Here is a 24,342-nt window from a genome sequence, read left to right as displayed (position 1 = left end):
CTGAGGGGCACCAGTAAGGCTACTGAGGGGCACCAGCAAGATACTGAGGGGCACCAGTAAGGCTACTGAAGGGCACCAGCAAGATACTGAGGGGCACTAGCAAGGCTACTGAGGGGCACCAGTAACGGTACTGAGGGGCACCAGTAAGGCTACTGAGGGGCACCAGTAAGGCTACTGAGGGGCACCAGTAAGGCTACTGAGGGGCACCAGTAAGGCTACTGAGGGGCACTAGCAAGGCTACTGAGGGGCACCAGTAAGGCTACTGAGGGGCACCAGTAAGGCTACTGAGGGGCACCAGTAAGGCGACTGAGGGGCACCAGTAAGGCTACTGAGGGGCACCAGTAAGGCTACTGAGGGGCACCAGTAAGGCTACTGAGGGGCACCAGTAAGGCTACTGAGGGGCACCAGTAACGGTACTGAGGGGCACCAGTAAGGCTACTGAGGGGCACTAGCAAGGCTACTGAGGGGCACCAGTAAGGCTACTGAGGGGCACCAGTAAGGCTACTGAGGGGCACCAGTAACGGTACTGAGGGGCACCAGTAAGGCTACTGAGGGGCACCAGTAAGGCTACTGAGGGGCACCAGTAAGGCTACTGAGGGGCACCAGTAAGGCTACTGAGGGGCACCAGTAAGGCTACTGAGGGGCACCAGTAACGGTACTGAGGGGCACCAGTAAGGCTACTGAGGGGCACTAGCAAGGCTACTGAGGGGCACCAGTAAGGCTACTGAGGGGCACCAGCAAGGCTACTGAGGGGCACCAGTAAGGCTACTGAGGGGCACCAGTAAGGCTACTGAGGGGCACCAGTAACGGTACTGAGGGGCACCAGTAAGGCTACTGAGGGGCACCAGTAAGGCTACTGAGGGGCACCAGCAAGGCTACTGAGGGGCACCAGTAAGGCTACTGAGGGGCACCAGTAAGGTTACTGAGGGGCACCAGAATTAATGTTCATAATGGATATTTTCAATTTTTAAAGGTTTGTTTGTACTGCTCTCTTAATAACACTCCGTAAAGGACACTTTCTTCGTTATTTACTCATAAGGGTTATTTTACTTTGGAATTTCTTGAGATTTGAGCTGTGTGATCGCAGGCTTTGTTATTTTCATATTCTCTTTTTAAATCTCTCTCTCTCTCTCTCTCTCTCTCTCTCTCTCTCTCTCTCTCTCTCTCTCTCTCTCTCTCTCTCTCTCTCTCTCTCTCTCTCTCTCTCTCTCTCTCTCTCTCTCTCTCTCTCTCTCTAAGTTTAATCTTAAATTGCAACTCCTCAGGATGGCTGAACGTGATGACTGATGAACCACAAGTGTCACGCCCTGACTATATTCTTATAGGATATATTCAGCCGTCCAGAAATAGGTATTATATCTAAGGTATCCAGATTCACAGATGATACAAATCAAAAAGTAGAACTATAAATGAGCAAACTTGTGAAATAAGTCAGAGATCTTACCAAAGAGTGGTCAGAGTGGTCACACAAAATGAGAAGTGATTCACTTTGGAAATGTGAATATGAAACATGACCGACCACCATTCTGTAATCAGTTGATAAAAATAGGTGAAGAGAAGGATCTTGACGTTGTTATGAGTAACAATCTTAAGTGTCCTAAACAGCGTCTTGCAGCAATAAGAAACGGAAACCACAGGTTAGGTTTCCAGCTAGGCTAGGTTCCCAGCTAGGAACATGTATTACAAAACACCAGAAACGAGTGTGGCCATTTTCAATGCTCTTGTGAGACTACACCTTGAATATTCCAGTCGTCAGGCTACAAAAAAAAAAAAAAAAAAAAAATGGTGAAAAACTGGAACAAGTATATAGATAAGTGACAACAGTGATTCTATATTTAGGATATATGACATAAAAGATCTGATCTCTTCTCGTAAGACACGTAGGATTCATGGGAACAAATTTTGAATAAATCTGACTACGAAAATCAGGAGAATCTTTTCAAAATTCAAGACGATACGGCTACCAGGACAAATGGAATAAAACTTAGGTCACAAAAGATAGGATATTTTGGGGAAAAATTCTTAGCAGTTAGATGAGTTGAACACCGGGATAAGTTCCCGTCAAACGCTGCTAATGTAAAGACTATAAATAGCTTGAAGAAACGCCTTGACTGATTTCTTAGTAGTTTAGGTATATTCCAAATTAGAGGAAAAAATATACAGACATAAATTCCTTATTCTCATTCTTCACCATACGAACATTTGAGGTACAGCAGAGGATGGAATACTGCAGGAAGATAGATTGTATCTTATAATAGTACTTTTCTCTGTATCCTTTTAAATTCTTGTAATTTCTTTCTTTTATCATTTTCCTGCCATCTGCTGTTGCCCGAGAAAGTAATAAGAATGGAGAGAGAGACTTCTTACTGTTCTCTCCTGACTTCATTAACGCAGAAGAGGAATACACATCTTCAGAAACCCTTGTCGAGTTGCCCGCCAACCTTTGTCGAGGACCGACGTGCTCGCCTACCCAGTTCAAACAGGTCTTGTAGTGTGCCGCTTAGTGATCAACTTGAACCTTAGTGAAATCCCTTGAATCATAATGAAATCTTTTGAATCTTTGTGAAATTCTTTGAACTTTAGTGAAAAGCTAGACGATGGCTCCAGTTTCTCGAGTTGCCTGCTTTAGATGCCATCGGGAGTTTCTCCTCATAGAAGGAGGTGAGTATACTTCTCGTATGTTCTGCGACGCATTTGATAGGCTTTCGGTAGGTGTTAGGAAACATTACGTAGCCTTGGAGAAACTAGATTTTAGGATGAAAGGACGGGGAGAGCAAGCTGGGTTCTTAGCGGTTGCGACACAGGAAACAGACACAGGTATATCATCCACGGTAGATAGTTAAGATAGTAAGAGAGTTAAGATAGTAAGATAGTTAAGATAGTAGGATAGAAAGCGTTGAGACGAAGCTGGAAGATACTTGCACCTTCCAACCTGCGATGAAAACTTGTCGCCACATTACCCAACAACCGAGCGAACTCTCCACTCACACTAGGTTTAGCGAACTAGATGATGAAGTACAGGATGATCGTAGCATCATCCTGGTCGGGCACTCTATAGTCAGACATCAGAACCAGGAGTTGTGTGCGAAGAACTTGTGTTATGCCGATGCTAAGATAGAACACCTTCTAGATAAGTTGGACGACATCGTCTCATACAATCCCGAGGAGGTGATTTTTGTCGTTCAGGTGAGGACGAACGTTGTAGTTAATGGGACATCGAAAGAAATAGTAGCAAGGTACAGGAAACTTACTAACAAGTTCAAGGAAAGTCGTAGGAAGCTTATGATATCGGGATTGCTGCCAAGGTATGAAGTCGATTCCTGTACGCCTCAGTAGAATGCTGGGGATAAACAGAAGAATCGAAGCTGTCTGTAGGGAGGAGGATAATGTGTTTAGTGTAGACCTGTGGGACCATTTTAGTCATGATAGATCTCTGTACGCTAGTGACGGTCTTCACTTAAATGGAATAGGGAAAGCCCGCCTTGGCAGCATACTGGACGAGAATATTAGGACTTTCTTTAGATAGAGATAAACTAGTCAGGAGAGCAAATCACGGTCTAGCTAACGACAGAACTAGGAGAGTGGGAGATAGTGAGGAGGTAGTTGTGGGGGTAGGTTGGCGCAGGGGGAATGTGAGTGTGAACGGGATCTGAGGAACAAGGTAGAGGATGGACGGCACATTGGCGGTAGGGATCCTCGGCTAGTAGCGGTCACCTCACAACCAGAGGAATTAGCAAAGAAAGGTCAAGTAGGGTCAGTTGGGGTCAACACTGGCAGTATAAGTAGCGGGTTACCACGAGGACAGGTCAACTCTCTGGTAACTTTTAGGAACGATTCTGGTAGGGTCCTGTGCGAGGAAGGTCAGGGTAAGGCAGCGAACACAAAACAGATGAAGAACCGTCTCTCTCCCGCTTCTGCACACGACGCACACATTAACAATGATGATACAAACACGCACACATACCCACAGTAAGAAAAGGCAAATTCACTCCAGAAATCAACTCAGAAGAAAATAAGTTTAATATACACAAATGTCCGGAGCATCATTACGAAACGCGGTGAACTTATATCCTATGATGAACTTATATCCTATGATGAACTTATATCCTATGATGAACTTACATCCCATGATGAACTTATATCCTATGAAGGTACTGAAAAACCGAACATTATTACAATCTCAGAAACGTGAGTAAACTGAGAATAAACACTTAATGGTCGAGTTAGTAATACCCGGATACAAACTGTTTACGAAAGATGGCTTGTACTGGGTAGGTGGTGGAGTTTTGATCTACGTTGATAACAATCTAAGTGCTATCAAGATAAGCAAAGTAGACACACACACACTTACCACTCTCTTTATATTGACATTACCGACAAGTTCAAAAGTAAACTACATCTCGGCGTTATTTGCAGATCTCCTAAGCAAAATGAAGACGACGATAAGATGTTATACAATGAAATCAAAACTACAATAAACAGTAAAGAGGTTATAACAGTAGGAGACTTCAACAGTGCCAACATAAACTGGAGCACGTTAACAGGTGACCAAGAGGGAACGAGACTAACGGAACTGATTGAAGACGCTTTTCTAGAACAGTTGATTAAAAAACCAACACGAGGCAAAAACATTCTTGATCTTGTCCTCACCAGTGACACAAACTTAATCAACTCTTGCGAAGTAGGAGAGAGTTTGTCAAACAGCGATCACACTTTGATTAGATTAGAGATGAATTTAGATTATGAAATAAATGACAACAAACTCTTGATCCCAGATTACAGATGAGCAAATTTTGAAAACATTAGACAATAAATTCTCAGTACCAATTGGACAAAACTTCTTGACGTTTACACAGTAGAGGAAATGTGGAATAATTCTACAAACACACTACTCAAGATTGAAAATGAACATATTCCATGAATTACGAAGAGAACTTGCAATATTTCAAAACCATCATAGATGAATAGAACAGAAGGACTAATTCGCCAAAAGAAGGAAACATAAGAAATTCAAATCAATGTGAACCGATGAAAATCACCAGGAGCTAATCAAAATCCAAAGAGAGTGTAAGGTCATAAGACAGAGTAAAAACGACGAAGACAAAAGAATAGTCTTCAAAGTTAAGAATAATCATAAGAAATTCTTCAAATATATAAGACAAAGGAAGACAATAAAAGAAGGAATTGGACAATTGCGAAACGAACATGACACACTAACTACTGACGACAAGGAAATGGCTACCATACTAAATTATTATTTTAACTCCGTATTCACAATTGAAGAAACATCTCGAATACCACAACCAGTGAAAATGTTTCAAGGATCTGATGAAGAAGAGTTGAAGGTTAGAGAAATAAAGAGCTCTGAAGTACTTAAATACCTGGACCAATTAAGTGCTAACAAATCCAACGTCCCAGATAACTTAGCTCCAAGATTTTTAAAGGAGGTCAGGAGACAGCTGATGTACCACATAACAAAAATATTCAACAAATCTCTATCGGATGGTCAGGTGCCAACTGATTGGAAACTAGCAAATGTTACTCCTATATATAAAAAAGGAGATAAAAAGTGTGCCTTGAACTACCGCCCAATTATCCTTACGTCAGTGTTAGGTAAAATGATGGAAAAAATAATACGAGATAAAATTGTCACGTTTCTAGAACACAAAATCATATCGGACAACCAATACGGTTCCCGCTATAGAAGATCCTGCCTCACGAATATACTGGAATCTTTTAATGTTTTTTATCAGAATTGAGGAGAAAAATTACCATCTGATGTAATATATTTAGATTTCCAAAAGGCTCTCAGTAAAGTACCTTACAAGAGACTTTTACATAAACTCAGACTACGTGGAAACGGTGAAGTATTCTGTACATGGATCAGAGACTGGCTTATCGGAAGAAAGCAGCTTGTAGAGTTAAACGGCAGATCCTCAGATTGGCTAGACGTAACTAGTGGTGTGCCACAGGGGTCGGTCCTAGGCCCAATTCTTTTCATAATATACATTAATGACCTAGAACTTGGTCTCACATCTAAGGTCTCCAAATTTGCTGACGATACTAATTAAGGAGGCAGAGTTGTAAACAGGCGGGACAATGAAATGATTAAGAGATCTTACCTTACTAGCAGAGCGGTCAGACTGATGGCAATTGAAGTTTAATGTACACAAGTGTAAAGTTATGCACTTTGGAGACAAGAATACACGTTACGACTACAAACTATTCTAACTAAAGTGAACGAAGAAAGAACCTTGGAGTTGTCATTAGCAAGTCTGAAATACACTAAACAGTGTCAAGCAGCAAGTAAAAAAGGTAACCAAATGTTGGGTTTCATAGCCAGGAACATAGATTATGATGCACCAGAAACAATTCTCACACTTTATACTACTCTAGTAAGACCACACCTTGAATATGCAGTCCAGTTTTGGTCCCCAAACTATAAACAAGACGAGAGAAATTAGAGCAAGTACAAAGATGCACGACAAACTCCATCCCATATCTTAGAAATCTTGCATACGAAGACAGGTTAAAACGATTGGTTCTCTTTTCCCTTAGAAAACGTAGACTTCGATACGACTTAATCCAAGTGTTCAAGTCCAGATCAAGTTCGATAGGATTAATCACGAATATCTTTTTTCTAGATTCAAGAAAATATGATCAGAACAAATGGAATAAAATACAAAACTAAAAGATGTAGTACGGACGTGGGAAAAAGCTTCTTTTCCTATAGATTACTGGCATAAGTTACCATCAGACGTAGTGAATGCTAAGACTATAAATACCTTCACAATTCGTTTAAATAAACATTTTATAGATTCACGTATACTTTGAGAAAACGCCAGAAATAAATTGCATAAACGAGAGCGGTAACGGCGACAGTGGAACCCTAATGTGCAACAACAGGGAGTCAATGATAGCTTTAAAAATTGCTGAACGGAATCACATTTTCTTGACAAGTTAAAAGCCCTATCTTTTTTGTATCAGACAACCCTGTCGTGGGCCAATTAGGCCTGCTGTTGTCTGTCTGTCTTATGTAAACTCATGTGAACTAGGCCAACGGGCCCTATGTTGTGTATCTTTCACATGGACTCCCATGTATTCTCTCTCTCTCTCTCTCTCTCTCTCTCTCTCTCTCTCTCTCTCTCTCTCTCTCTCTCTCTCTCTCTCTCTCTCTCTCTCTCTCTCTCTCTCTTTAAGGAGCGTCTTTTGCAATATACCTTTGTTACAACTGGTCATTTTCCGACTATTTTGGTAATTTCGGCTTTAGGCCTATCGATTGCCAAAGTCAAGGCCAAAAAATTGATTTTGTAATCATAGATTAAAAAACTCAAGCACTTTCTTCGTGTGTTCAAGACGATTTTCGATAGACTATACACGCTCTCACGGCATGTATGATCCTCATGTCTTCACTCCACGTGTATCCTAATGGTAGCAACACAATTCATCCTCTTTAGACATGTTTGTGCAACAGCAAAACTCAGTGTCTTTCAAAGTGAGAAATAATTTACAAAATATGTCTCCGTTCTTATTCCGATTCACATTACCATAGATTTAAGATAGGAAATATAGTTTGCATGCGCTTAAGTCCCTTTAGGTTAACACATCAAAATCAATGCCTTAATTCCTGAAACGCCTATTTGTCAATACAATAGTCTATAATATTGCCATTTACTGCCAGATAGGTCTCCTGTGAATGCAGCAGTCTCTTCAGTAGTATTCGCATTCCACTGCTCAGGAAGCCACATGGACACACAACAGTTTACAAAGTATTTTCCGTTTATGCTCCCTCAGATGCTCCAGTATGCTCACCAGGACAGGTAACATCATACGCCGTAGGTCGCTACGAGGACGCCGAAGTGACGTGTTCTGTACAGGCCAACCCGCTACAGGCATCCTTCCAGTGGACGTTCAATAACACAGCAGACACCATCGACGTACCCCAGGGGCGCTTCACCTCCTCCAGCAGCCATAGTATTATCACCTACACTCCCATGACGTCCCTAGATTACGGCACGCTGCTCTGTTGGGCGTCTAACGAGATCGGAACCCAAAGGGATCCCTGTGTATTCCACATCATACCTGCAGGTGAGAGACATGGGCGCCATCTTATGAATGTAATTAACATGCAATAACAAAACGATGGTAGATCATGAAGGCTTTTGTATATTCTTGACAAGACGAAATGCCTCTCGTCATCTTAACGTTAGAGTTAACAATACATAGGTTAGAAATAACTGTGGTGTATAATCTTCACTGTAACTATACATTTAATCATTCGTTCTCCTGTCCCAAGTGACACCATACGTAACACTAATATATATATATATATATATATATATATATATATATATATATATATATATATATATATATATATATATATATATATATATATATATATATATATATATATATATATATATATATATATATATATATATATATATATATATATATATATATATATATATATATATATATATATATATATGTACAAAGGCAAAGGGGATAAGAGTGGGTGCTCAAATTTCAGAGGTATAAGTTTGTTGAGTATTCCTCGTAAATTATATGGGAGGGTATTGATTGAGAGGGTGAAGGCATGTACAGAGCATCAGATTGGGGAAGAGCAGTGTGGTTTCAGAAGTGGTAGAGGATGTGTGGATCAGGTGTTTGCTTTGGAGAATGTATGTAAGAAATACTTAGAAAAGCAAATGGATTTGTATGTAGCATTCATGGATCTGGAGAAGGCATGTGATAGAGTTGACAGAGATGCTCTGTGGAAGGTATTAAGAATATATGGTGTGGGAGGCAAGTTGTTAGAAGCAATGAAAAGTTTTTATCGAGGATGTAAGACATGTGTACGTGTAGGAAGAGAGGAAAGTGATTGGTTCTCAGTGAATGTAGGTTTGCGGCAGGGGTGTGTGATGTCTCCTTGGTTGTTTAATTTGTTTATGGATGGGGTTGTTAGGGAGGTGAATGCAAGAGTTTTGGAAAGAGGGGCAAGTATGAAGTCTGTTGTGGATGAGAGAGCTTGGGAAGCGAGTCAGTTGTTGTTCGCTGATGATACAGCGCTGGTGGATGATTCACGTGAAAAACTACAGAAGCTGGTGACTGAGTTTGGTAAAGTGAGTGAAAGAAGAAAGTTAAGAGTAAATGTGAATAAGAGCAAGGTTATTAGGTACAGTAGGATTGAGGGTCAAGTCAACTGGGAGGTAAGTTTGAATGGGGAAAAACTGGAGGAAGTAAAGTGTTTTTAGATATCTGGGAGTGGATCTGGCAGCGGATGGAACCATGAAGCGGAAGTGGATCATAGGGTGGGGGAGGGGGCGAAAATCCTGGGAGCCTTGAAGAATGTGTGGAAGTCGAGAACATTATCTCGGAAAGCAAAAATGGGTATGTTTGAAGGAATAGTGGTTCCAACAATTTTGTATGGTTGCGAGGCGTGGGCTATGGATAGAGTTGTGCGCAGGAGGATGGATGTGCTGGAAATGAGATGTTTAAGGACAATGTGTGGTGTGAGGTGGTTTGATTGAGTAAGTAACGTAAGGGTAAGAGAGATGTGTTGAAATAAAAAGAGCGTGGTTGAGAGAGCAGAAGAGGGTGTTTTGAAATGGTTTGGGCACATGGAGAGAATGAGTGAGGAAAGATTGACCAAGAAGATATATGTGTCGGAGGTGGAGGGAACGAGGAGAAGTGGGAGACCAAATCGGAGGTGAAAGGATGGAGTGAAAAAGATTTTGAGTGATCGGGGCCTGAACATGCAGGAGGGTGAAAGGAGGGCAAGGAATAGAGTGAATTGGATCGATGTGGTATACCGGGGTTGACGTGCTGTCAGTGGATTGAATCAGGGTATGTGAAGCGTCTGGGGTAAACCATGGAAAGCTGTGTAGGTATGTATATTTGCGTGTGTGGACGTGTATGTATATACATGTGTATGGGGGATGGGTTGGGCCATTTCTTTCGTCTGTTTCCTTGCGCTACCTCGCAAACGCGGGAGACAGCGACAAAGTATAAAAAAAAAAAAAAAAAAATATATATATATATATATATATATTTATATATATATATATATATATATATATATATATATATATATATATATATATATATATATATATATATATATATATATATATATATATATATATATATATATATATATATATATATATATATATATCGAGGATGTAAAGCATGTGTACGAGTAGGAAGAGAGGAGAGTGATTGGTCCTAAAGAACGTCTGTTTGCGTCAGGGGTGTGTGATGTCTCCATGGTTGTTTAATTTGTTTATGGATGGGGTTGTTAGGGAGGTGAATGCAAGAGTTTTGGAGAAAGGGGCAAGTATGCAGTCTGTTGTGGATGAGAGAGCTTGGGAACTGAGTCAGTTGTTGTTCACTGATGATACAGCGTTGGTGGCTGATTCGGGTGAGAAACTGCAGAAGCTGGTGACTGAGTTTGGTGAAGTGTGTGAAACAAGAAAGCTGAGAGTAAATGTGAGTCAGAACAATGTCATCGGGTAGAGTAGGGTTGAGGGACGAGACAATTTGGAGGTAAGTATGAATGGAGAGAAACTGGAGGAAGTTAAGTGTTATAGATATCTAGGAGTGGATTTGGCAGCGGATGGAACAAAGGAAGCGGAAGTGAGTCACAGGGTGGGGTAGGAGGCGAAAGTTCTAGAAGCGTTGAAAAAAGTGTAGAAGACGAGAACATTATCTCGGAAAGCAAAAATGGGCATGCTTGAAAGAATAGTTTTTCCAACGATGTTATATGTTTGCGAGGCATGGGCTATAAATAGGGTTGTAAGGAGGAGAGTAGATGTGTTGGAAATGAGATGTTTAAGGACAGTATATGATGTGAGATGGTTTGATCGAGTAAGTAATGAAAGGGTAACATAGATGTGTGGTAAAAAAAAGAGTGTGGTTGAGAGAGCAGAAGATGGTGTATTGAAATGGTTTGGTCACATGGAGAAAATGAGTGAGGAAAGATTGACCAAGAGGATATTTGTGTCGGAGGTGGAGGGAACGAGAAGTGGGAGACCAAATTGGAGGTGGAAGATGGAGTGAAAAAGATTTTGAGTGATCGGAGCCTGAACATGCAGGAGGGTGAAAGGCGGGCAAGGAATAGAGTGAATTGGAACGATGTGGTATACCGGGTTCGACGTGATGTCAATGGATTGAATCAGGGCATGTGAAGCGTCTGGGGTAAACCATGGAAAGTTTTGTGGAGCCTGGATGTGGTAAGGGAGCTGTGCTTTCGGTGCATTATACATAACAGCTAGAGACTGAGTGTGAGCGAATGTGGCCTTTGTTGTCTTGTTCTAGCGCTGCCTCATGCACATGCGGAGGGAGGGGGTTGTCATTTCATGGGTGGCGAGGTGGCGACGGGAATGCATAAAGGCAGCAAGTATGAATCATGTACATGTGCATATATATATATGTATATGTCTGTGTATATATATATATATATATATATATATATATATATATATATATATATATATATATATATATATATATATATATATATTTTTTTTTTTTTTCATACTATTCGCCATTTCCCGCATTAGCGAGGTAGCGTTAAGAACAGAGGACTAGGCCTTTGAGGGAATATCCTCACCTGGCCCCCTTCTCTGTTCTTTCTTTTGGAAAAAAAAAAAAAAAAGAGAGGGGAGGAGTTCCAGCCCCCCACTCCCATATATATATATATATATATATATATATATATATATATATATATATATATATATATATATATATATATATATATATATATATATATATATATATATATATATATATATATATATATATATATATATATAATTTTTTTTTTTTTCTTTTATACTTTGTCGCTGTCTCCCGCGTTTGCGAGGTAGCGCAAGGAAACAGACGAAAGAAATGGCCCAACCCCCCCCCATACACATGTATATACATGCGTCCACACACGCAAATATACATACCTACACAGCTTTCCATGGTTTACCCCAGACGCTTCACATGTCTTGATTCAATCCACTGACAGCACGTCAACCCCGGTATACCACATTGCTCCAATTCACTCTATTCCTTGCCCTCCTTTCACCCTCCTGCAAGTTCAGGCCCCGATCACACAAAATCTTTTTCACTCCATCTTTCCACCTCCAATTTGGTCTCCCTCTTCTCCTCGTTCCCTCCACCTCCGACAAATATATCCTCTTGGTCAACCTTTCCTCACTCATTCTCTCCATGTGCCCAAACCATTTCAAAACACCCTCTTCTGCTCTCTCAACCACGCTCTTTTTATTTCCACACATCTCTCTCACCCTTACGTTACTTACTCGATCAAACCACCTCACACCACACATTGTCCTCAGACATCTCACTTCCAGCACATCCATCCTCCTGCGCACAACTCTATCCATAGCCCACGCCTCGCAACCATACAACATTGTTGGAACCACTATTCCTTCAAACATACCCATTTTTGCTTTCCGAGATAATGTTCTCGACTTCCACACATTCTTCAAGGCTCCCAGAATTTTCGCCCCCTCCCCCACCCTATGGTCCACTTCTGCTTCCATGGTTCCATCCGCTGCCAGATCCACTCCCAGATATCTAAAACACTTCACTTCCTCCAGTTTTTCTCCATTCAAACTCACCTCCCAATTTACTTGACCCTCAACCCTACTGTACCTAATAACCTTGCTCTTATTCACATTTACTCTTAACTTTCTTCTTCCACACACTTTATCAAACTCCGTCACCAGCTTCTGCAGTTTCTCACATGAATCAGCCACCAGCGCTGTATCATCAGTGAACAACAACTGACTCACTTCCCAAGCTCTCTCATCCCCAACAGACTTCATACTTGCCCCTCTTTCCAAAACTCTTGCCTTTACCTCCCTAACAACCCCATCCATAAACAAATTAAACAACCATGGAGACATCACACACCCCTGCCGCAAACCTACATTCACTGAGAACCAATCACTTTCCTCTCTTCCTACACGTACACATGCCTTACATCCTCGATAAAAACTTTTCACTGCTTCTAACAACTTGCCTCCCACACCATATATTCTTAATACCTTCCACAGAGCATCTCTATCAACTCTATCATATGCCTTCTCCAGATCCATAAATGCTACATACAAATCCATTTGCTTTTCTAAGTATTTCTCACATACATTCTTCAAAGCAAACACCTGATCCACACATCCTCTACCACTTCTGAAACCACACTGCTCTTCCCCAATCTGATGCTCTGTACATGCCTTCACCCTCTCAATCAATACCCTCCCATACAATTTACCAGGAATACTCAACAAACATATACCTCTGTAATTTGAGCACTCACTCTTATCCCCTTTTCCTTTGTACAATGGCACTATGCACGCCATATATATATATATATATATATATATATATATATATATATATATATATATATATATATATATATATATATATATATATATATATATATATATATATATATATATATATATATATATATATATATATGTTTATATATGTATACGTTGGAATGTATAGATACGTATCTCTACGTGTGTGGACGAGAATGTACATACATGTGTATGTGGGTGGGTTGGGCCATTCTCTCGTCTGTTTCCTTGCGCTACCTCGCTATATATTTCATTATACCTTGTAGCTGTCTCCCGCGTTAGCATGTTCATACCCCGATCACTCAGAATCTTTTTCACTCCATCTTTCCACCTCCAATTTAGTCTCCCACTTCTCCTCTTTCCCTCCACCTCTGACACATAAATCCTCTTTGTCAATCTTTCCTCACTCATTTTCTCCATGTGACCAAACCATTTCAAAGCACCTATGCAGACATCACACACCCCTGCTTCAAACCGACATTCACTGAGAACTAATCACTTCCCTTTTTTCCTACTGGTACAAATGCCTTACATCCTCGATAAAAACTTTTCACTGCTTCTGGCAACTTGCCTCTCACATCCTACCCTCTTAATACCTTCCATAGAGCATCTCTATCAACTCTATCATATGCCTTCTCCAGATCCATAAATGCTACATACAGTTCTATTTGTTATTCTAATTATTTTTCATATATATTCTTCAAAGCACACCTGATCCACACATCCTCTACCAATGAAACCACACTGCGCTTTCCCAATCTGATGCTCTGTGCATGCCTTCACCCTCTCATTCAATACCCTCCCATATAATTTACCAGGAATACTCAACAAACTTATACCTCTGTAATTTGAGCACTCACCTTTATCCCCTTTAGTGTTGCTCCTTCCTTTGCTCTTGTCCTCTCACCAACCCTTGACTACTCCTAAAACATTACCAAACCATTCTTCCCCTTTACCCTTCAGCTTCGTTTCACTCAGAGCCAAAACATCCAGGTTCCTTCCCTCAAACATACTGGGTATCTCTCCTTTTCTATTATCTTGGTTACATCCACACTTATCTAGACACCCCAGTCTGAGACTTCGAGGAGTATGAGCACTCCGCGTGTGATTCCTTCTTCTGTTTCCTCCTTTAGAAAGTTAAAATACAAGGACGGGAGGGTCTCTAGCCCACCGCTCCCGTCCCCTTTAGTCGTCTTCTACGACACGCGGGGAATGCGTGGAAGTATTCTTTCTCCCGTATCCCCACGGATATATATATATATATATATATATATATATATATATATATATATATATATATATATATATATATATATATATATATATATATATATATATATGTATATATATATATATATATATATATATATATATATATATATATATATATATATATATATATATATATATATATATATATATATATATATATATATATATATATATATATATATATATATATATATATATATATATATATACATATATATATATATATATATATATATATATATATATATATATATATATATATATATATATATATATATATATATATATATATATATATCCCTGGGGATAGGGGATGAAGAATACTTCCCACGTATTCCCTGCGTGTCGTAGAAGGCGACTAAAAGGGGAGGGAGCAGGAGGCTGGAAATCCTCCCCTCTCGTTTTTTTTTTTTTGTTTTTTTCAATTTTCCAAAAGAAGGAACAGAGGGGGGCCAGGTGAGGATATTCCACAAAGGCCCAGTCCTCTGTTCTTAACGCTACCTCGCTAATGCGGGAAATGGCGGATAGTTTAAAAGAAAAGAAAAAGATATATATATATATATGCCACTCTATCATCAAACACATTCAACAAATCTTCAAAATACTCACTCCATCTCCTTCTCACATCACCACTACTTGTTATCACCTCCCCATTTGCGCCCTTCACTGAAGTTCCCATTTGCTCCCTTGTCTTACGCACTTTATTTACCTCCTTCCAGAACATCTTTTTATTCTCCCTAAAATTTAAAGATACTCTCTCACCCCAACTCTCATTTGCACTCTTTTTCACCTCTTGCACCTTTCTCTTGACCTCCTGTCTCTTTCTTTTATACATCTCCCACTCAATTGCATTTTTTCCCTGCAAAAATCATCCAAATGCCTCTCTCTTCTCTTTCACTAATAATCTTACTTCTTCATCCCACCACTCACTACCCTTTCTAATTAACCCACCTCCCACTCTTCTCATGCCACAAGAATGTTTTGCACAATCCATCACTGATTCCCTAAATACATCCCATTCCTCCCCCACTCCCCTTACTTCCATTGTTCTCACCTTTTTCCATTCTGTACTCAGTTTCTCCTGGTACTTCCTCACACAAGTCTCCTTCCCAAGCTCACTTACTCTCACCACCCTCTTCACCCCAACATTCACTCTTCTTTTCTGAAAACCCATACAAATCTTCACCTTAGCCTCAACAAGTTAATGATCAGACATCCCTCCAGTTATTTTGGTCGAGGTGGTGTGCAAAGTGAGAGGGTTAGGGAAAATGATTTGGTAAACAGAGAAGAGGTAGTAAAAGCTTTGCGGAAGATGAAAGCCGGCAAGGCAGCAGGTTTGGATGGTATTGCAGTGGAATTTATTAAAAAAAGGGGTGACTGTATTGTTGACTGGTTGGTAAGGTTATTTAATGTATGTATGACTCATGGTGAGGTACCTGAGGATTGGCGGAATACGTGCATCGTGCCATTGTACAAAGGCAAAGGGGATAAGAGTGAGTGCTCAAATTACAGAGGTATAAGTTTGTTAAGTATTCCTGGTAAATTATATGGGAGGGTATTGATTGAGAGGGTGAAGGCATGGACAGAGCATCAGATTGGGGAAGAGCAGTGTGGTTTCAGAAGTGGTAGAGGATGTGTGGATCAGGTGTTTGCTTTGAAGAATGTATGTGAGAAATACTTACAAAAGCAAATGGATTTGTATGTAGCATTTATGGATCTGGAGAAGGCATATGATAGAGTTGATAGAGATGCTCTGTGGAAGGTATTAAGAATATAAGGCGTGGGAGGCAAGTTGTTAGAAGAAGTGAAAAGTTTTTATCGAGGATGTAAGGCATGTGTACGTGTAGGAAGAGAGGAAAGTGATTGGTTCTCAGTGAATGTAGGTTTGCGGCAGGGGTGTGTGATGTCTCCATGGTTGTTTAATTTGTTTATGGATGGGGTTCTTAGGGAGGTGAATGCAAGAGTTTTGGAAAGAGGGGCAAGTATGAAGTCTGTTGTGGATGAGAGAGCTTGGGAAGTGAGTCAGTTGTTGTTCGCTGATGATACAGCGCTGGTGGCTGATTCATGTGAGAAACTGCAGAAGCTGGTGACTGAGTTTGGTAAAGTGTGTGAAAGAAGAAAGTTAAGAGCAAATGTGAATAAGAGCAAGGTTATTAGGTACAGTAGGGTTGAGGGTCAAGTAAATTGCGAGGTAAGTTTGAATGGAGAAGAAATGGAGGAAGTAAAGTGTTTTGGATATCTGGGAGTGGATCTGGCAGCGGATGGAACCATGGAAGCGGAATTGAATCATAGGGTGGGGGAGGGGGCCAAAATCCTGGGAGCCTTGAAGAATGTGTGGAAGTCGAGAACATTATCTCGGAAAGCAAAAATGGGTATGTTTGAAGGAATAGTGGTTCCAACAATGTTGTATGGTTGCGAGGCGTGGGCTACGGATAGAGTTGTGCGCAGGAGGGTGGATGTGCTGGAAGTGAGATGTTTGAGGACAATGTGTGGTGTGAGGTGGTTTGATCGAGTAAGTAACGTAAGGGTAAGAGAGACGTGTGGAAATAAAAGAAGCGTGGTTGAGAGAGCAGAAGAGGGTGTTTTGAAATGGTTTGGGCACATGGAGAGAATGAGTGAGGAAAGATTGACCAAGAGGATATATGTGTCGGAGGTGGAGGGAACGAGAAGTGGGAGACCAAATTGGAGGTGGAAAGATGGAGTGAAAAAGATTTTGTGTGATCGGGGCCTGAACATGCTGGAGGGTGAAAGGAGGGCAAGCAATAGAGTGAATTGGATCGATGTTGTATACCGGGGTTGACGTGCTGTCAGTGGATTGAATCAGGGCATGTGAAGCGTCTGGGGTAAACCATGAAAAGCTGTGTAGGTATGTATATTTGCGTGTGTGGACGTGTATATATATACTAGTGTATGGGGGTGGGTTGGGCCATTTCTTTCGTCTGTTTCCTTGCGCTACATCGCAAACGCGGGAGACAGCGACAAAGCAAAAGAAAAAAAATAATATATATATGTATATATATATATATATATATATATATATATATATATATATATATATATATATATATATATATATATTTTTTTTTTTTTTTTTTTTTCTTTTCTTTTTTTTTTTATGTATGTATTTAGGGAAGCAGTGATGGCTTGCGCAAAAGACGCTTGTGGCATGAGAAGCGTAGGAGGTGGGTTGATTAGAATAGAAAAGGTGGTGAGTGGTGGGATGAAGAAGTAAGATTATTAGTGAAAGAGAAGAGAGAGACATTTGAACGATTTTTGCAGGGAAAAAATGCAAATGAGTGGGAGAGGTATAAAAGAAAGAGGCAGGAGGTCAAGAGAAAGGTGCAAGAGGTGAAAAAGAGGGCAAATGAGAGTTGGGGTGAGAGAGTATCATTAAATTTCAGGGAGAATAAAAAGATTTTTTGGAAGGAGGTAAATAAAGTGCGTAAGACAAGGGAGCAAATGGGAACTTCAGTGAAGGGGGCTAATGGGGAAGTGATGACAAGTAGTGGTGATGTGACAAGGAGATGGAGTGAGTATTTTGAGGGTTTGTTGAATGTGGTTGATGATAGAGTGGCAGATGTGGGGAGTCTTGGTCGAGGTGGTGTGCAAAGTGAGAGGGTTAGGAAGAATGATTTGGTAAATAGAGAAGAGGTAGTAAAAGCTTTACGGAAGATGAAAGCCGGCAAAGCAGCAGGTTTGGATGGCATTGCAGTGTAATTTATTTAAAAAGGTGGTGACTGTATTGTTGACTGGTTGGTAAGGTTATTTAATGTATGTATGATTCATGGTGAGGTGCCTGAGGATTGGCGGAATGCTTGCATAGTGCCATTGTACAAAGGCAAAGGGGATATGAGTGAGTGCTCCAATTACAGAGGTATAAGTTTGTTGAGTATTCCTGCTAAATTATATGGGAGGGTATTGATTGAGAGGGTGAAGGCATGTACATAGCATCAGATTGGTGAAGAGCAGTGTCGTTTCAGAAGTGGTAGAGGATGTGTGGATCAGGTGTTTGCTTTGAAGAATGTATGCGAGAAATACTAAGAAAAACAAATGGATTTGTATGTAGTATTTATGGATCTGGAGAAGGCATATGATAGAGTTGATAGAGGTGCTCTGTGGAAGGTATTAAGAATATATTGTGTGGGAGGCAAGTTGTTAGAAGCAGTGAAAAGTTTTTATCGAGGATGTAAGGCATGTGTACGTGTAGGAAGAGAGGAAAGTGATTGGTTCTCAGTGAATGTAGGTTTGCGGCAGGGGTGTGTGATGTCTCCATGGTCTCCATTTGTTCATGGGTGGGGTTGTTAGGGAGGTGAATGCAAGAGTTTTGGAAAGAGGGGCAAGTATGCAGCCTGTTGAGGATGAGAGAGCTTGGGAAGTTAGTCAGTTGTTGTTCGCTGATGATACAGCGCTGGTGGCTGATTCATGTAAGAAACTGCAGAAGCTGGTGACTGAGTTTGGTAACGTGTGTGAAAGAAGAAAGTTAAGAGTAAATGTGAATAAGAGCAAGGTTATTAGGTTCAGTAGTGTTGAGGGCCAAGTCAATTGGGAGGTAAGTTTGAATGGAGAAAAGCTGGAGGAAGTGAAGTGTTTTAGATATCTGGGAGTGGATCTGGCAGCGGATGGAAGCATGCAAGCGGAAGTGAATCATAGAGTGGGGGAGGGGGCGAAAATTCTGGGAGCCTTGAAGAATGTATGGAAGTCGAGAACATTATCTCGGAAAGCAGAAATGGGTATTTTTGAAGGAATAGTGATTCCAACAATGTTGTATGGTTGCGAGGCGTGGGCTATGGATAGAGTTGTTCGCAGGAGGGTGGATATGCTGGAAATGAGATGTTTGAGGACAATATGTGGTGCGAGGTGGTTTGATCGAGTAAGTAATGTAAGGGTGAGAGAGATGTGTGGAAATAAAAGGAGTGTGGTTGAGAGAGCAAAGAGGGTGTTTTGAAACGGTTTCGTCACATGGAGAGAATGAGTGAGGAAAGATTGACCAAGAGGATATATGTGTCAGAGGTGGAGGGAACGAGGAGAAGTGGTAGACCAAATTGGAGGTGGAAAGATGGAGTTAAAAAGATTTTGAGTGATCGGGGCCTGAACATGCAGGAGGGTGAAAGGCGTGCAAGGAATAGAGTGAATTGGAACGATGTGGTATACCGGGGTCGACGTGCTGTCAATGGATTGAACCAAGGCATGTGAAGCGTCTGGGGTAAACCATGCAAAGTGTGTGGGGCCTGGATGTGGAAAGGGAGCTGTGGTTTCGGTGCATTATTACATGACAGCTAGAGACTGAATGTGAACGAATGGGGTCTTTGGTGTTTTTCCTAGCGCTACCTCGCACACATGAGGGGGGAGGGGGTTGTTATTCCATGTGTGGCGAGGTGGCGATGGGAACAAATAAAGGCAGACAGTATGAATTATGTAAATGTGTATATATGTATGTGTCTGTGTGTGTATATATATGTGTACTTTGAGATGTATAGGTATGTGTATTGTGCGTGTGTGGACATGTATGTATATACATGTGTATGTGGGCGGGTTGGGCCATTCTTTCGTCTGTTTCCTTGCGCTACCTCGCTAACGCGGGAGACAGCGACAAAGCAAAATAAAATAAATAAATAAAAATATAGAAAAAGATCACAACTGCACACGTGATCAAATATTTTCGTATATGTCCAAGTGGAAATGAAACAAAATAACTTCCCAAGTGTACTTTCGTGTAATAATCACATCATCATGGGAGATACAAGAATGAAGTATAACAGTTGATATACAACGAAGAGACGTAGCTTGGACGCCTATTTGGTAAACAAGCGACTCCCCAAATGGAGGTCGGATGCGTTGAGATCAGGCAACATGCGTATCATAAATCTACTATGTGGACAAGAAAGGGAACTGTTTACAAATTTTATAAACAATAAAGCTATTCAATTTGTATAAACCTTCGCTATCAATGCTACAATTCTTTGTGTATTTAATGATAAGAGATTCAATTATGTTTTTCGTGGTACATGTGTAAGATGTTAGTAACTGAGATGGCATCACTCTAGTCTATACAATGATCATATTTCTTTAACAGGATTAGATTCTTTCCGTTTCTCCACCACTCTCACACTCCTCTCCCTTCACTCTCACTTCTTCCTACACTCTTCACCTGCTGTAGCCTCTTCCCTCCTTGCTCAGTTACCAAGACAATGCCCCCTCTTTCAACCCTTCACTGGTCCTCGCCTGGCCATCTCCGGCAAGAATAGCCACCCCCCCCCCCCCCACACACAGATATACTGTTAGGGGGGGGAGGAGGCAGCAGTCATGACTTCCTCCTCCACTGGCCACCCCTGAGACTCCCTCGTCCACCATCAATACATTAGTCCTCCAGCATAACACCTTATGACCACCCAGCTCTACAGGACATGAACGGTGAACCATTTTCCACAGATGCTAATTGCAAGATAATGACTCTGATTAGTTAATGAAACCTATTACGACGAACAATTCCACTTTGACATTAGTAACTCAGTGTTCCTGTGTCATCGACTCATCGTGCCTGTGTCGGTGACTCAACGTGCCCGTGTGAGTGACTCAGTGTCCCTGTGTTTGTGACTCACTTTGACTGTGTCATTGGTTCAGTGTACCTGTTTCTTTGACTCAGTGTGACTACGTCAGTGACCCAGCATCCCTATGTCATTGATTCACTGTGCCTGTGTCGGTGAATCAGTGTGCGGAACCCCTACAACCATAAGTAAAAAAAAAATACATGTTTTATATTTGTAACTACTATAGAAATGCTTTCACTTTGTAGAGAAGTATTTTCTCAAGTTTATTCTTCTTTACTGATATAAAGTAAGTATATGATAGTTACATTGTATCAATAAAGAAGACTATGTATTGCCTCAAGGTGATACCGTTTTGCCTCTGCCACATCAATGGTCTTTTTTACTGAGGAGATCTTTGTGTGTGCCTGACGTTGTCAGGTCACTGGTAATATTGTTATATGATTTGTTTCATTTTCACTTTGCACTGGTCCATGTGGATCTCTGTGAAGTACACAGTCAATATGTAAATATCCATGTAAGAGTTATAAGTGAGCTTGTCCCAAGAGACAGTACTTTCGCCCCATATGTAAACCTCAACCACAATTAAACCCAAATGGATAACCTCCACTGGATGAACATCATTTTAAGACACTTAACTACCTCTCTCGTAGGTACACGATCTTACAGGTAAACTTTTCCTCTTACACTGCCTCTCTCGTAGGTACGCTATCTTGCAGGTCAACTTCCCTTCTTACACTGCCTCTCTCATATGTACACTCTCTTACTTACCTTAAGTAAACTTTCCATTTTACACTGTCTCTCTCGTAGGTATCTGTCTTACATGTAAGCTTTCCCTCTGATACTGCCTCTGTCGTAGGTAAACTATGTTAAAGGTAAACTTCCCTTCTTATAATGCCTCTCTCAAAGGTACACTCTTACTTACCTTAGGTAAACTCTCCCTCTTACACTGACGCTGTCTCTTAAGTACACGCTCTTACTTACCTTAGGTAAACTTTCCCTCTTACACTGTCTCTCTCGTAGGTACACTGTCTTACAGGTAAGCTTTCCCTCTTACACTGTTACTCTCGTAGGTGCACTATCGTACAGGTAAACTTTCCCTCTTACACTGCTTCTCTCGTAAGTACACTATCTTACAGGTAAACTTCCCTTCTTATACTGCCTCTCTCGTAGGTTCACTACTTTACAGGTAAACTTTCCCTCTTATACCGCCTCTCTTGTAGGTACACTATCTTACAGGTAAACTTTCCTTCTTACACTGCCTCTCTCGTAGGTACACGATCTTACAGGTAAACTTTCCCTCTTACACTGCCTCTCTCGCAGGTACACTATCTTACTGGTAAACTTTCCCTATTACACCGTCTCTCTCGTAGATACACTCTCTTACTTTCCTTAGGTAAATTAACCCTTTTACACTGTCTCTTTCGTAGGTATACTGTCTTGCAGGTAAGCTTTCTATCTTACACTGCTTGTCTCGTAGGCACACTATCTTACGGGTAAACTTTCCGTTTTACACTGCTTGTCTCGTAGGTACACTATCTTACAGATAAACTTTTCCTCTTACCTTGCCTCGCTCGCAGGTACACTATCTTACAGGTAAACTTCCCTTCTTACTCTGCCTTTCTCGTAGGTACACTATCTTACAGGTAAGCTTTCCCTCTTACACTGCCTCTCTCGTAGTTACACTATCTTACGGGTAAACTTTCCTTATTACACTGCTTCTCTCGTAGGTACACTATCTTGCAGGTAAACTTCCCTTCTTTCACCGCCTCTCTCGTAGATACACCATCTTACGGGCAAACTTTCTCCCTTACACTGCCTCTCTCGTAGGTACACCATCTTACAGGTAAACTTCCCAACTTACACTGACTCTCTCGTAGGTACACTATCTTACAGGTAAGCTTCCCCACTTACACTGCCTCTCTCGTAGGTACACCATCTTACAGGTAAACTTCCCCACTTACACTGCCTCTCTCGTAGGTACACTATCTTACAGGTAAACTTCCTCTCTTACACCGCTTCTCTCGTAAGTTTACTATCTTACAGATAAACGTCCCCTCTTATACTGTTTCTGTCGTAGGTACACTATCTTATAGGTAAACGTCCCCTCTTACACCACCTCTCTCGTAGGTATACTATCTAGCAGGTAAACTTCATTTTTTTCACTGCCTCTCTCGTAGGTACACTATCTTACGGGCAAACTTTCCCCCTCACACTGCCTCTGTCGTACGTACACAATCTTACAGGTAAACTTCCCTTCTTTCACTGTCTCTCTCGTCGGTACACTATCTTACAGGTAAACCTCCCCTCTCACACTGCCTCTTTCGTAGGTACAATGTCTTATAGGTAAGCTTTCCCTCTTACACTGCCTCTCTCGTAGGTGCACTATCTTACAGATAGACTTTCCCTCTCACACGGCCTCTCTCGTCGGTACACTATCCTACAGGTAAACTTTCCCTCTCACACTGCCTCTATCGAAGGTACACTATCTTACAGGTAAACTTCCTTTCTTACATTTTTTTTCAGTGGTAAACTCTCGTCTGTGCCATCATTCCCAGGTAAGCCAGATCCGCCGAGCAACTGCACAGTGGGACAGAGAACTCGTACCTCCGTCAGGGTTAGGTGTGTGGCGGGCAGCAGCGGCGGCCTCACCCAGCAGTTCCATCTACAGGCAAAGCTTCATGATGGAGACCACATCTTCAATCTCACCTCAGCCAACCCAAACTTCTTCGTGAGTTACTTGCGGCCATATTTCTGAGAGTCCGTTCCAGCTGGAGTCAGCAGCACTTAGGGTTTGCTCTTCTCCCTGCTATATAATGAGAGAGAGGAACTCCCGGAACTGCTCCCCTCCTCAACACCCATCGCTCAGGTGCACTTTCGCCATACATTAAAACAAAGCAATTTTGAAAATCATTTCAGTTTATTATCATTTCAACAATAACATCCTCGATTTGGGCATGTTTTACGTAAAGTGAGGCGTAAGCTTTTTTCACAACCTCCTGCACTACCCAATGTATAACGAAGCCAAACCGTAACGTTGCCTCAACTGCACAGCCACCACTAACCCTCACCATACCCAGGTGGACTGTACGGGGTAACATACCTCCCTGGTCGGTGGCTGCCTACCACCTACTGCT

General features: G+C 41.2%; 1 protein-coding gene across 1 annotated transcript in view; it reads left to right on the top strand.

Annotated features, from left to right (window-relative positions):
* LOC139756525 (protein turtle homolog B-like) overlaps positions 1 to 24,342 on the top strand; it is a 207,413-nt gene that overhangs the window by 152,524 nt on the left and 30,547 nt on the right. The window contains exons 9-10 of the mRNA XM_071676009.1: positions 7,795 to 8,088; positions 23,764 to 23,936. Coding sequence (XP_071532110.1) covers positions 7,795 to 8,088; positions 23,764 to 23,936 — 467 coding nt within the window. The remainder of the gene's footprint in view (positions 1 to 7,794; positions 8,089 to 23,763; positions 23,937 to 24,342) is intronic.

The sequence above is a fragment of the Panulirus ornatus genome, chromosome 22, assembly GCF_036320965.1.
Source record: "Panulirus ornatus isolate Po-2019 chromosome 22, ASM3632096v1, whole genome shotgun sequence".
Taxonomy (NCBI): domain Eukaryota; kingdom Metazoa; phylum Arthropoda; class Malacostraca; order Decapoda; family Palinuridae; genus Panulirus; species Panulirus ornatus.
Note: the sequence above shows the minus strand (reverse complement) of the source record. Positions and strands in the feature narration are given on the sequence as shown.